Source organism: Balaenoptera acutorostrata, chromosome 7, assembly GCF_949987535.1.
Source record: "Balaenoptera acutorostrata chromosome 7, mBalAcu1.1, whole genome shotgun sequence".
Lineage (NCBI taxonomy): Eukaryota > Metazoa > Chordata > Mammalia > Artiodactyla > Balaenopteridae > Balaenoptera > Balaenoptera acutorostrata.
Window position 1 is genome coordinate 45,755,118 of NC_080070.1, and position 15,267 is coordinate 45,770,384.

The 15,267-nt window shown below is 39.5% G+C and overlaps 1 protein-coding gene across 1 annotated transcript; it reads right to left on the reverse strand.

Moving 5' to 3' along the window:
* Positions 1-9,300: 9,300 nt before the first annotated feature.
* On the reverse strand, positions 9,301-10,241 carry LOC103014544 (V-type proton ATPase 21 kDa proteolipid subunit c''-like). The gene has a single exon (XM_057549696.1). It carries the CDS (start codon positions 10,192-10,194, stop codon positions 9,592-9,594), a length of 603 nt encoding a protein of 200 aa, XP_057405679.1. The 5' UTR covers positions 10,195-10,241; the 3' UTR covers positions 9,301-9,591.
* Positions 10,242-15,267: the final 5,026 nt, after the last annotated feature.

Sequence of the window (15,267 nt, forward strand, 5' to 3'; positions counted from 1 at the left end):
CAATAAAACCAACACTGAGATACTATTTATCATGTATTAAATTGGCAAAAATCCAAGAGTTTGAATACTGTTGGTGGAGAAACAAGCACACCCATACATTCCTGATAGTCCTACAAAATACTATGGTAGCTGTGGGAGATTTGACAGCTGGTAAAATAATCCTTTGATCACAATCCTATATCTAGCAATCTCTCCCAAAGATAAACTGGCAAAAATATTTTTTAAATGTATGCACAGGTCTGTTATTCCTTACAACAGTATTTGTAATAGCAAAAAGACCAGAAACAACACAAAATCCATCAGCAATTGGTTAAATCAGGATTGGTTAAATAATGTCAGATCCATAAAGTAGATCTCCAGAATATATCATTAAAGGGCAAAGTGGAGAAAAGTGTGTATATACAGTAAAATGTACATTATTTACAAAATTTGCTATGTGTTTAAGGTAAAAAGATAAATATAAACATTTTAAAATGTTAACTAGAGGGAAAGGAAAAGAACAGTATGAGGGATAAAAATAGAAGTCTTCTTTGAACATACCTTGTTTTATAAATTTGACTTTGGAATTATGTAAATATTTTACATAATTATAAAACAAAATTAAAATTAAAGATTTTAAGATGAAGCAAAAGAATCTAAATTAGTATATGGGGGTGGCATAACCCCACAAAAAGGAAGTTTCAATCAACTTAAAACAGTAATTTGTGCATCCCTAGTGGAATAAACCCTAAGGAAAAAAAAAAGGAAAAAAAACCTTTAACTTTTTTTAGTCACATTATTAGTGGTAGTGTTGGTATTAGTATTCTAAGACTACTGTGTGTGTACTGTGGTTAAAGCAAATGAGTAATAATCTTACCTGTTATTACTAGAATCTTCTTAGAACTGGAATTCCCTGCAGAGGAGAAAGGAAGAGTAGAAGAGGATAAGTAAAACCCTGAGTTTGCAGGGTTTTATAAATAAAACCCTATACAAATTCACAATACATTTTATTTAAAAAAAATTTTTTTTCTCCTTTCTATTGAACAGGCCTCAAAACAATCACCAATCCTATGGCAGTGAGCATCCTAGCCCGTGGATGGTAGTCTTGAAATAATACTTCCCACTAAAGGAAACAAAGATTCTTGACAAAAAAAAAAAAAGGCTAATTCCAGATGTGAGACAAGAAATGTACAAAGCAGGCTATAAGTTAGAGAGAAGATGGCAGAGTAGAAGGACTTGAGCTCACCTCCTCTCATGAAAAACACCAAAATCACAACTAACTGCTGAACAACCATCAACAAAAAAGACTCAAACTTACCAAAAATGATAGTCTACATCCAAAGACAAAAAGAAGCCACAATGAGATGGTAGGAGGGGCGCTTTCATGATATAATCAAATCCCATACCTGCCAGGTGGGCAACCCACAACCTGGAAAATAATTATATTGCAGACAGAGGTTCTCCCACAAGAGGGCAAGTTCTGAGCCCCATGTCAGGCTTCTCAGCCTGGGGGTCTTGCATCAGGAGGAGGAGCCCCCAGAGCATTTGGCTTTGAAGGCCAGCAGGGCTTGAGTGCCTGAGCTCCACAGGATGGGGGGGAAACAGAGACTCCACTCTTAGAGGACATACACAAGGTTTCACATGCACTGGGAGCTTGGGCCAGACCTACCTGTGGGTCTTGGAGGGTCTCCTGGGGGAGGCAGAGGTCAGCTGTGGCACACGGTGGGGGCAAGGACACTGGTGGTGGAGGCCCCAGTGAATATTCATTGGCATGAGCTCTCCTGGAGGTCACCAGTTTGGTACTGAGACCTGGCCCCATCCAACAGCCTGCAGGCTCCAGTGCTGGGACACCTCAGGCCAAACAACCAACTGGGTGGGAACACAGCCCCACCCATCAGCAGACAGGCTGCCTAAAGTAGTCCTGATCCCACAGCTGCCTCTACACATATCCCTTGACACAGCCCTACCCACAAGAGGGACAGGACACCCAGCTCCATGCACCAGTGGGCAGGGAGTCCCTCCCACTGGTCCGTCCCACCAGGACACTTGCACAGGCCCTGGACCAACCTCACCCACCAGGGGGCAGACACCAGAAGCTAGAAGAGCTACAACCTGCAGCCTGAGGAACAGAGGCCACAAACACAGAAAGTTAGACAAAAAGAGTCGGCAGAGAAATATGTTGCAGACAAAGGAACAAGATAAAACTCCAAAAGACCAACTAAATGAAGTGGAGATAGGCAATCTTCCTGAAAAAGAATTCAGAGTAATGATAGTAAAGATGACCCAAGATCTCAGAAAAAGAATGGAGGCATAGACCAAGAAGATACATGAAATGTTTTACAAAGAGCTAGAAGATTTAAAGAACAAACAAACAGATGAACAATACAATAACTGAAATGAAATATACACAAGAAGGAGTTAATAGCAGAAGAACGAATAAGTGAGCTGGAAGACAGATTGGTGGAAATCACTGCTGTGGAACAGAAGAAAAAATAATGAAAAGAAATGAGGACAGTCTAAGAGATCTCTGGGACAACATCAAATGCACCCACGTTTGCACTGTAGGGGTCCCAGAAGGAGAAGAGACAGAAAACGGGCCTGAGAAAATATTTGAAGAGATAATAGCCGAAAACTTCCCTAACATGGGAAAAGAAACACTCAAGTCCAGGAAGCGCAGAGAGTCCCACACAGGATAAAACCAAGGAGGAACACATCAAGACACATATTAATCAAATGCACAAAAATTAAAAACAAAGAGAAAATATTAAAAGGAACAAGAGAAAAGCAGCAAATAACATACAAGGGAATCCCCAAGAGGTTATCAGCTGATTTCTCAGCAGAAACTCTGCAGGTCAGAAGGTAGTGGCATGACATATTTAAAGAAAAGAAAGAGAAAAACCTACAACCAAGAATATTCTACCCAGCAAGGCTCTTGTTCAGAGTTGATGGACAAGTCAAAAGCTTTACAGGCAACCAAAAGCTAAGAGAATTCAGCATGACCAGACCAGCTTTGCAACAAATGCTAAAGGAACTTCTCTAGATGGAAAAGAAAGGCCACAGCTAGAAACAAGAAAATTATGAATGGGAAAGCTCACCAGTAAAGGCAAACATACAGCAAAGCAGGAAATAATCCACACACAAATATGATATCAAAACCAGCAACTGTGAGAAAAGGAGAGTACAAATGCAGGATATTGGAAATGCATTTGAAATTAAGAGACTAGCAACTTAACATAATCTTGTATATATATAGACTGCTATATCAAAACCTCATGGTAACCACAAACCAAAAATCTACAATACATACACACACACACAAAAGAAAAAGTAATCCAAACACAACACTAAAGATAGCCATCAAATCACAAGAGAAGAGAACAAAAGAGGAAGGGAAGAAAAAAGACCTACAAAAACAAATCCATAACAATTAACAAAATGGCAATGGGAACATAATATCAATAATTACCTTAAATGTAACAGATTAAATACTCCAATCAAGTCATAGACTGGCTGAATGGATACAAAAAGAGGACCTGTATACATGCTGTCTACAAGAGACCCATTTCAGATATAGGGACAAACACAGACAAAGTGAGGGGATGGAAAAATGTATTCCATGCAAATGGAAATCAAAAGAAAGCTGGAGTAGTAATACCCATATCAGACAAAATAGACTTTAAAATAAAGATTGTTACAAGAGACAAAGAAGGACACTCCATAATGATCAAGGGATCAATCCAAGAAGAAGATATAACAATTGTAAACATATATGCACCCAACGGACTTCCCTGGTGGCGCAGTGGTTGACAGTCCACCTGCCAATTCAGGGGACACGGGTTCGAGACCTGGTCCGGGAAGATTCCACATGCTGCGGAGCAACTAAGCCCGTGCACCAAAACTACTGAGCCTGTGCTCTAGAGCCGCAAGCCACAACTACTGAGCCCATGTGCCACAGCTACTGAAGCCCACGCACCTAGAGCCCGTGCTCCGCAATGAGAAGCCACTGCAATGAGAAGCCCACACACCACAACAAAGAGTAGCCCCCGCTCGCCGCAACTAGAGAAAAGCCTGGGTGCAGCAATGAAGACCCAATGCAGCCAAAAATAAACAAATTAATTAATTTTAAAAAAATACATATATATATGCACCCAACATAGGAGAACCTCAATATATAAGGCAAATGCTAACAGCCATAAAAGGGAAAAATTGACAGTAAGACAATAACAGTGGGGGACTTTAACACCCCACTTTCATCAATGGACAGATCATCCAGACAGAAAATCACTAAGGAAACACAGGCCTTAAATGACACATTAGACCAGATGGACTTAATTGATAATTATAGAACATTCCATCCCAAAGCAGCAGAATACACATTTTTCTCAAGTACACATGGAACATTCTCCAGGACAGATCACATGCTGCACCACAAAGCAAGCCTCAGTAAATTTACAAAAATTGAAATCATATCAAGCATCTTTTCCGACCACTATGCACTATGAGATTAGAAATCAATTACAAGAATAAAACTGTAAAAAACACAAACACATGGAGGCTAAACAATATGTTACTAATCAACCAATGGATCACAGAAGAAATCAAAGAGGTAATCAAAAAATACCTAGAGACAAATGAAAATGAAAACAGTGAGCCAACACCTGTGGGATGCAGCAAGGGCAGTCCTCAGAGGGAATTTTTTTTTTTTTTTAATTTTGTACAGTCAGGTGTTTTGTTTATTTATTTATTTATTTATTTATGGCTGTGTTGGGTCTTCGTTTCTGTGCGAGGGCTTTCTCTAGTTGCGGCAAGTGGGGGCCACTCTTCATAGCGGTGCACAGGCCTCTCACTATCGCGGGCTCTCTTGTTGCAGAGCACAGGCTCCAGACGCGCAGGCTCAGCAATTGTGGCTCACGGGCCTAGTTGCTCTGCGGCATGTGGGATCTTCCCAGACCAGGGCTTGAACCCGTGTCCACTGCATTGGCAGGCAGATTCTCAACCACTGCGCCACCAGGGAAGCCCTCAGAGGGAATTTTATAGCAATACAATCTTACCTCAGGAAACAAGAAACATCTCAAATTAACAACCTAAAATTACACCTAAAGCAACTAGAGAAAGAAGAACAAACAAAACCCAAAGTTAGTAGAAGGAAAGAAATCATAAAGATCAGAGCAGAAATAAATGAAATAGAGACAAAGAAAAATATAGAAAACATCAATAAACGAAAAGCTGGTTCTTTGAAAAGATAAACAAAATTGATAAACCTTTAGCCAGAGGCATCAAGAAAAAAGGGAGAGATCTGAAATCAATAAAATTAAAAATAAAGAAGATACAACTGACACCACAGATATACAAAGGATCATAAGAAACTACTACAAGCAACAATATGCCAGTAAAATGGACAACCTAGAGGAAATGGACAAATTCTTAGAAACATATAACCTTCCAAACCTGAACCAGGAAGAAATAGAAAATATGAATAGACCAATCACAAGTACTGAAATTGAAACTGTGATTTAAAAACCTCCAACAAACAAAAGTCCAAGACCAGATGGCTTCACAGACGAATTCTATCAAACATTTAGAGAAGAGTTAACACCTATCCTTCTGAAACTATTCTTAAAAACTGCAGAGGAAGGAACACGCCCAAACTCATTCTATGAGGCCACCATCACCCTGATTACAAAATGAGACAAAGATACCACAAAAAAAGAAAATTATAGGCCAATGAACATAGATACAAAAATCCTCAACAAAATACTAGCAAACAGAATCCAACAACACATTAAAAGGATCATACAGCATGATCAAGTGGGATTTATCCCAGGGATGCAAAGGTTTTTTAATATCTGCATATCATTCAGTGTGATACAAAATATTTTTTTCAAAAAGTCTTTTAATTGTTCAAAATAGCACAAAATGACATCGCAGTATGGTAATATTGAGTCACAGGGGTTACTCTACAATAGATGAACGGGCTTACTGTTTCCAGAAATGAGAGATCAAAGGGTGCTTGGGAATAGGGATGGGGGAAAACAATGGGACCAGGCAGTGGGCTCCAAGGTGACTAAACGTGACATTTTCCACACATTAACAAATTGAAGAATAAAAAACATATGATCATCTCAATAGATGCAGAACAAGCTTTTGATAAAATTCAACACCGATTTATGATAAAAATTCTCCAGAAAGTGGGCATAGAGGGAACCTACCTCAACATAATAAAGGTCATATATGACAAGCTCACAGCTAACATCATACTCCCAATGGTGAAAAGTTGAAAGCATTTTCTCTAAGATCAGGAGCAAGACCAGTATGTCCATTCTTGCCACTCTTATTCAACATAGTTCTGGAAGTCCTAGCCATGGCAATCAGAGAAGAAAAAGAAAGAAAAGGAATACAAATTGGAAAAGAAGAAGTAAAACTGTCACTGTTTGCAGATGACAAGATACTATACACAGAAAATCCTAAAGATGCTACCAGAAAACTACTAGAGCTCCATCAATGAATTTGGTAAAGTTGCAGGATACAAAATTAATACACAGAAATCTCTCACATTTCTTTTTTTTTAAACATTTATTTATTTCTTTATTTGGCTGCACCAGGTCTTAGTTGTAGGACGCGGGATCTTCATTGCAGCACCCGGGATGTTCACTGCAGCGTGTGGGCTCTTTTAGTTGCGGCATGTGGGCTCTTTTAGTTGCAGCATGCAGGATCTAGTTCCCTGACCAGGGATTGAACCCAGGCCCCATGCATTGGGAGCACAGAGTCTTAACCACTGGACCACCAGGGAAGTCCCTCTTGCATTTCTATACACTAACAACGAAAGATAAGAAAGAGAAATTAAGGAAACAATCCCATTTACCATCACAAAGAATAAAATACTTAGGAATAAACCTACCTAAGGAGGCAAAAAACCTGTACTCAAAAACTATGAGACGCTGATAAAAGCAATCGAAGATGACACAAACAGATGGAAAGATATACCATGTTCTTGGATTGGAAGAATCAATACTGTCAAAATGACTATACTACCCAAGGTAATCTAGATTCAATGCAATCCTTATCAAATACCAATGGCGTTTTTCAGTAGAACAAAAAATTTTTAATTTGTATGGAATCACAAAAGACCTTGAATAGCCAAAGCAATCCTAAGAAAGAAAAACAGAACTGGAGGAATCAGGCTCCCTGACTTCAGACTATACTACAAAGCTACAGTAATAAAAACAGTATGGTATTGTCACAAAAAGAGAAATATAGCTCAATGGGATAGGACAGAAAGCCCAGAAATAAACTCATGTACCTATGGTCAATCTATGACAAAGGAGGCAAGAATATACAATGGAGAAAAGACAATCACTTCAATAAGTGGTGCTGGGAAAACTGGACAGCTACATGTAAAAGAATGAAACTAGAACATTCTCTAACACCATACACAAAAATAAACTCAAAATGGATTAAAGACTTAAATATAAGACCGAATACTATTTAAAACTGTTAGAGGGAAACATAGGGCACTCTTTGACATAAATTGCAGCAATATCTTTTTGGATCCACTTCCTAGAGTAATGAAAATAAAAACAAAAATAAACAAATGGGACCTAATTAAACTTAAAAGCTTCTGCACAGCAAAGGAAACTATAAATAAAATGAAAAGACAATCCTCAGAATGGGAGAAAATATTTGCAAACAATGCAACCAACAAGGGATTAATCTCCAAAATATACAAACAGCTCAATATCAAAAAAAAAAAACCCAATCAAAAAAATGGACAGAAGATCTAAATAGACATTTCTCCAAAGAAGACATACAGATGGCCAAAATCACATGACAAGATGCTCAACATCCCTAATTATTAGAGAAATGCAAATCAAATCTACAGTGAGGTATCACCTCACACCGATCAGAATGGCCATCATCAAAAAGTCTACAAACAATAAATGCTGGAGAGGGTGTGGAGAAAAGGGAACCCTCCTACACTGTTGGTGGGAATGTAAATTGGTACAACCACTATGGAGAACAGCATAGGGGTTCCTTAAAAAACTAAAAATAGAACTAGCATATGATCCAGCAATCCCTCTCCTGGGCATATATCTGGAGTAAACCATAATTACAAAAGATACATGCACCCTAATGTTTCATTGCAGCACTATTTACAATAGCCAAGACATGGAAGCAACCTAAATGTCCATCAACACAGGAATGGATAAACAAGATGTGATACACACACACACACACACACACACACACAATGGAATATTACTTAGCCATAAAAAAGAATGAAATAATGCCATTTGCGGCAACATGAACGGACCTAGAGATTATCATACTAAGTGAAGTCAGTCAGACAGAGAAAGACAAATATCATATGATGTCACTTACATGTGGAATCTAAATAAATGATACAAATGAACTTATTTACAAAACAAAAACAGACCTACAGACTTCAAAAACAAACTTACGGTTACCAAAGGGAAAAGGTGGGAGGGGAGAGGGATAAATTAGGAGTTTGGGATTAACATATACACACTACTATAAATAAAATAGATAAATCAACAAGGACCTGCTGTATAGCACAGGGAACTTAACTCAATATTCTGTAATAACCTATATGGGAAAAGAATCTGAAAAAGAATGGAAATATGTATATGTATAACTGAATCACTTTTCTGTACACCTGAAACTAACACAACATTGTAAATCAACTATACTCCAATATAAAATAAAAATTAAACTTAAAAAAGAATAACTTCAATTGCAAAAAAAAAAAAGAAAGGAGAAATGTACAAAGGAACCTAGAATATTTTATTATACCAGATATAAAGAAAGCTATCAAAGACTATTAGAGTCACGTTAAATGACTCTGGAGCCCACTAGTCAACAAGAACCATTGAGCAGGCCTGACTACTGCTCCATGGGATGGGAGACACCTGGGACGCTTGACTGCTGGACCCACAAGGACAGCAGGGACTGTAACCACCATTCAAACCTCCTCGTCAATCGCACAGTGTGGGCAAACCCCTGGTCCCAGGAATACAGCCTGGTGGGCCACAGGGGCCTGACGCCCAAGGGCAAGTGTGCAAGAGCTAACTGCAAACGTGTGTTCCACTGTGACTCAGCATCGAGGCTCCCTGGAATCAATTCTCAGGTCTGGCTGTGTAGAGACAGATGAGGCCACAAAAAATTAAAAATGAACCAAAAAACCACTGAGCAGAGAGAGGGCAGTATGAGCAACAGTAAGAATAAAAACTCCAACAAGAGGAAGATATATTAGGCTAATGATTTGTTGAAAATTAAAGCTTCTGAATTATAACACATTTCCCTTTCACATTTTTTTGACCCAGACAAATACCACGTTTATTTCACAAACACTGGGAAGATGGGTTGGAGGCAGAGGTGGGACACGGGTGCAAAGCTGCACACAGTCATCAGCAGCCCACTCGCCACACTGAGGGTCCAGCCAGGCAGTGCCTCCAAGTCCATAGGCAGCAGAAGTGAGTGCAGGGAGGGCCCTGAACACCAAGCCCCCTGAAAGCCTAAGGGGCACAGCTCCAGCTGTCCCGGGAAAACCACAAATAAACAAGAGTGGGGGGTGGCCCCACCCACACAGATCATCTAATCACCCATCTTCACTCTGGAGGTCTGAAGGATTGCAACGATGACCCCAAAGAGGCCGATGGCGCTGCCAAAGATCTCCACGATGAGAATCTTTACGAAGAGGCTGGGGTTCTGCACATCAGCCAAGGTGGCTCCACTGCCCACGACGCCCACACAGACTCCACAGAAGAGGTTAGACAGGCCCAGTGTGAGGCCAGCCCCAAACATGGAGTAGCCTGCATGGTAGTTTTCATGGCCAATGGCCTTGGGGTCAGTAGCACTGCAAGGCTCAGCCATGTTGCTAATGACAATCGCCATGATGATGCCGTAGATGGCCACAGCCTCACAGAATACGACGCTGATCAGGTTCTTGGTCCTAATCCTGAGGGCCTTCACCCCTTCCCCAGTGATGTAGATGCCCCATGCTGCCCCAACCACAGACAGGGAGATAGCTAGGCCAATGCCCAGGTTTGACCACATGACGGGGGAAGTCTCCGTCAGGAACCATGCCACATCAAAGAGGGAGCCCAAGTCAAAAATGGTGTAGCAGATTCCCATGACGAGCAGGCAGGCCCTGAAGGCCACGAAGACCCTGGAGTAGAGCAGCACTAGCCTCATCATGGCGGCAATGACGCCATGGGGGGGCAGGAGCTCAAACCGCGTCCCTGCATCCGCTGTCCACCCTGCAGCCTGTGGGCCCGCCCTGCAGTGTCACCTCCCCTTTCATTTTTATTGTGATTCCTTTTCCCTGTTATTTTTCATTGTACCAGTAACATTATTTTTAGAGGAAAAACACTGAAATACAAACATTAATATATGTATTTGAAAGTAGATATTTTCCCAATACTAAGCACATGTTGTATATTTTCCATGTTGAAAATATTCTTCTCTCTGTGGGAGAGTACCAGCTGTTTAGTGGTATGCAAAGGAACTTATTTTACCCTTAATCCACTGAATCTCCTAGGGGATACCACTGTAAAATATGTCAATGGTTTTTTTTTTCCTGGAAATGGTCTACTAAATAATCTCTTTTCTTTATTGTCTTCAGAAATTAAAACATTAGCATGAAAAATTTCAAAATTTCTTAATTATTTTTATTTGGGAAAAGTGTACTCATTAGAATATATGGAATATTAAACCCTAAATAAGAGGACTTTATATCAAAAGAAATATCATTAATCATCTAATGAATGTCAAAAATTCTATTTGTGTTCCTGCCAAAATACAGAAACTTATTTTTAAAAATTGAACTATTACTTTCTTTGTGTGTGTGTGTGTGTAATTCAGATTTTATTGCTTATTATATCATTCCATACAATTTTAAGTAAACAGACTTTGAGAAAATATACTGGGAATATTAAACAGATGATGGCAATATTGATGAAAATGTTCCAGTGTTTTACATAAGGTAGTATAAGAGGCACCACTGCCACCATCACCCTCCGAAATTTGTATGTTTCACATAAAAAGAGTAAAATAGTTCACTGGCATTTAACTAGCATTATTCTTTGTAATTTATGCACCAAGATACACCTAAACAACTGCAGAATCTTCAGAGCAAAACAAAGCATTTTCTTTCACTAGCAGATATAGCAGTTTCAGTTTCTTTAAAAAACAAGCAAACAAGGGCTTCCCTGGTGGTGTGGTGGTTAAGAATCTGCCTGCCAGTGCCGGGGACACGGGCTCGAGCCCTGGTCCGGGAAGATCCCACATGCCGCAGAGCAACTAAGCCTGTGTGCCACAACTACTGAGCCTGTGCTCTAGAGCCTGTGAGCCACAACTACTGAGCCCGCGAGCCACAACTACTGAAGCCCGCGCGCCTAGAGCCCGTGCTCCACAACAAGAGAAGCCACCACAGTGAGAAGCCCGCACACCGCAACGAAGAGTAGCCCCTGCTCACCGCAACTAGAGAAGGCCCACACGCAGTAACAAAGACCCAATGCACCCAAGAATAAAAATAAAATTAAATAAATAAATTTAAAAACAAGCAAACAAATCAACACAACTACACACACAACCCCAAAACAAAAGTTGGCATATTTCAGTGGTCCTGAATTTTGATGTTTCTATTGTATTAATTAAAGAAATAAAATGTGATTCAGCATTTAAAAATGAGACTGATCTTCTTCACCATAATTATACTTACTTTATAATTCAAACGATTTAACTGAAGCCAATGTTAACCCAGCAAAAACCATGGATACAACTCAAACTGCTCTTTGGCTAAGGAAATTTCTTTAAAAGTTAACTATTCTTTAAAAACTCAAACCCAAGCTGCACAGGTGTAACTTTAAGAACCAACAACTGACCCTTCCAGAAACCACAGCAGTAGTTCCAAGTGTTTTGAAGCTGGGGAACATACACAGAATCCCTGTAAATCGCACATACACATCAGTAACTTCCTGATAAAACTGTACTAATAGTTTGCTCTACTATGACTAAAAAAATAAATCAAGCAGGTACTACAGTTCAGCATTTAAAAGACTTCTATGCCTATTTTTACAAAGATGCTTGGGCTGAGACATACATTTGGATACGTGAAAACAAACAAGGCTTGAAATGTGGTTTTATGTGAAACCACTTAGAAGAACTCAGTTAACCAAAAACTAAAAATACACAACAGATAAATAGGAATTTATTAAAACCACTGTCTCTAACAATATAAAAATTAAATATTAAGGCATCTTTTACTCTCATCTTGGTGTATGCAGCAAAGAGAAGTGTTTTAAATAGGAACCAGCACTTCTATTTCAAATGCTTTCTAACACATTTGGCAGATTTTTTTTCTTTCTCCTATTCCACATTCCATTGAAAGCTCTCATGATCAAACACCATGACCCAAACCAAGAGAAAAGTATAAACAGACATTGACTTATTAAAAAGCAGTTCACCCTTGAAAAATAAAAAGGAACTACAAAGAATATTCTGTATAGGGAATTTCCTGGCGGCCCAGTGGTTAGGACTCAGCGCTCTCACTGCCAAGGGCCCGGGTTTGATCCCTGGTCAGGGAACTAGGATCCCGCACGCTGCGCGGTGTGGGGTAAAAAAAGAATTATGCATAAAGTTCAAATACTAGTATTTAAATTTCTCTGAAGCAATTTGCCCTTCAGTAATTAAGAGAAAGAAGGGATGAAGACTTAAAGACGAGAAGCCTATTAATATGGATCACGCTGTGGACTCGTTCACTCGTAGTCTGCTCTGTTGAGATGAGAATTTGAAAAGGGCTTCATACTCCCTTAAAAAAAAAAAAATCACATTCACCAGAATAAGATCATTTAAATTAACACTGATTATATATAATTCCCCATATTTGTCCACTTATGAAGCTCAATTTCTTCATAAAATATACTAAACAGTAACATTTTCACCTTTTATTAAGGCAAGTTTGGGACTTTATGTTTGTAGAGTAACAGGCCATAGCATGTAATCTTGCCAGCCCTCCTGCCCCCATCAAGTGTGAATGTGATCAAGCCTCTACACCCAGCTACCAACCTATGAAACTACAGATGTTAGAAGAACATGTTAAATTATTTATGCCTAAAGGATCCAATCAGCAAAATCCAGATCTTGGAAAACTGTACAGGACAAATGACCCAGTTTCTTCAACAAATTGGAAAAAAATACAGAGTTGTAGAGGAGGAACCTATGGTGACTTGAAAGATTTATCAACTAATGGCATTGTGTAGACTTTAGTTCAGTACCAATTCAAACAAACTAAAAATAAACATGGCTCCACACAAACACTTGTACATAAGCAATTATTCATAATAGCCAAAAAAATGGATAAACAAAGCCTGGTAAATCCATACAAAGGAATATTATTCGGCCACAACAAGGAATGAAGTCCTTATTCATGTTACAACAGATCAACCTTAAAAACTTTATACTAAGTGAGGGTGTTACCGAACCAGGTTTGTTCTGCCGGATGCGCAGAAAGTCAAAATGGTGAGACGCCGATGTTTGCAGCAAAGCGAGGAGACGGGAAGACAAATCTCAAACCTGCCGTCCCAAAGGCAAGGGGCTCAGGTATTTATGGGAAAAAGAACAAAGAAGCAGGGCAGTCCGAGGCGTGGAGGAAGAGGAAAGGTTATTGGAAAAAGGTGTGATAATTGTTCTGGGCAGGCCTCTGCACGTTCAATATGTCACAAGCAGATGCTCCCGCATGCCCAGTTGAAGGGTCAGTGGTCCTATCCAGTCCTAAGCAGCTCGGCTCAAACCAGACAGAGCTGACTCTTGGCTCAACTTGAAGCAGAGGCAGCTGACTCCAAGTTCCTGGAAAACACCTTGGGCAAACATATTGTTTAGGCTACATGCTGCTTGGAGGACCTGAAAGTCTTAAAACCTTGATTAGTGAAGGCAGGTGACGTGGATTGCACCACGGTTTCAAATGAAGCCAAACATAAAAGACCACATATTGTAATTATTCCACTTATATGAAATATCCAGAAGAGGCATACCCACAGAAATTAATTTGGAAATGGGTAGTGACTGCTAATGGATACAGGGTTTCTTCTTGGTGTGATGAAACTAGTGGTGATGATTGTACAACTTTGTGAAAATACTATAAACCACTGGACTGTACACTTTAAAAGGGTGAATTTTATGGCATGTGAATTGTATCTCAGAAAATACAGCATTCATGGGACAAATGGAAATTTGAATAATGACTTGCTACTTGATAATATTATCAATTTATATATTAAAAAATATTTATTTTTTGAGATACATTCTCAAAAATTTACAGATGAAATACGATGCTAGAATTCGCTTTAAAAATAATACAGAATAGGTGGGAAATCATTATTTTGAGTAAGGATTACATCAGGCAAGAATCATCAATGGATTCTGTAATGGTCCTAACATATGCCCACCAATTCTTTGATATTCTCCCTTCAAGAGTTGGAACTTTAGGGAATTCCCTGGCAGTCCAGTGGTTAGGACTCAGCACTTTCACTGCCAAGGGCACGGGTTCAATCCCTGGTCGGGGAACTAAGATCCCACAAGCCGCGTGGTGTGGCCATAAAAAAAAAAAAAAAAAAAGAGTTGTAACTTAAAAAAAAAAAAAAATTGGAGCTAAATTTCCCTTCCCTGGAATGTGGGCTGGACTTGGTTCCTCACTTCTAATGAGCTGACTGTAGTGGAGGTGACAGTGTGTGACTTCTAAGACTAGGTCACAAGGCTTTGCCCTCTCCTTGCCCTCTCAGGGATCACTTGCTCTAGATGAGGCCAGTACCATGCTATGAGGACACACAAGCAACCCCAGGGAGAGGCCCGTGTGGCAAGGAACCAAGGCCTCCTCAGTTCCCACTAACTAAGATCCCATAGGCTGTACGGTGCGGCATTGAAAAAAAAAAAAAAAACGCTCTGAAGAACACAATTGACAAAACTGGAATAAGAATGGTACAGTAGATAAAATTATTGAGTCAATGTTCAATTTACTGAGGTTGATAATTATACTATGGTCTATAAGAGAATATCCTTATTCTTAGGAAATACACAATGAAGTATTTAGGGATAAAGGATTGTGATGTATGTTGCCCTCAAATCATTCCCCCAAAAGAGTGTGTGTGTGTGTGTGTGTGAGAGAGAGACCTACAAATGAAGCAACTGGAATAAATGTTAATAATAGATGAAAGTAAAGGGTAATGGGTATTTGGTTTTTTACTATTTTCATTTTTGCAACTTATATGTAGG

Excerpts from the sequence above, each read along its gene's own strand:
- LOC103014544 (XM_057549696.1), bottom strand. The coding sequence starts at position 10,194 with ATGATGAGGCTAGTGCTGCTCTACTCCAGGGTCTTCGTGGCCTTCAGG.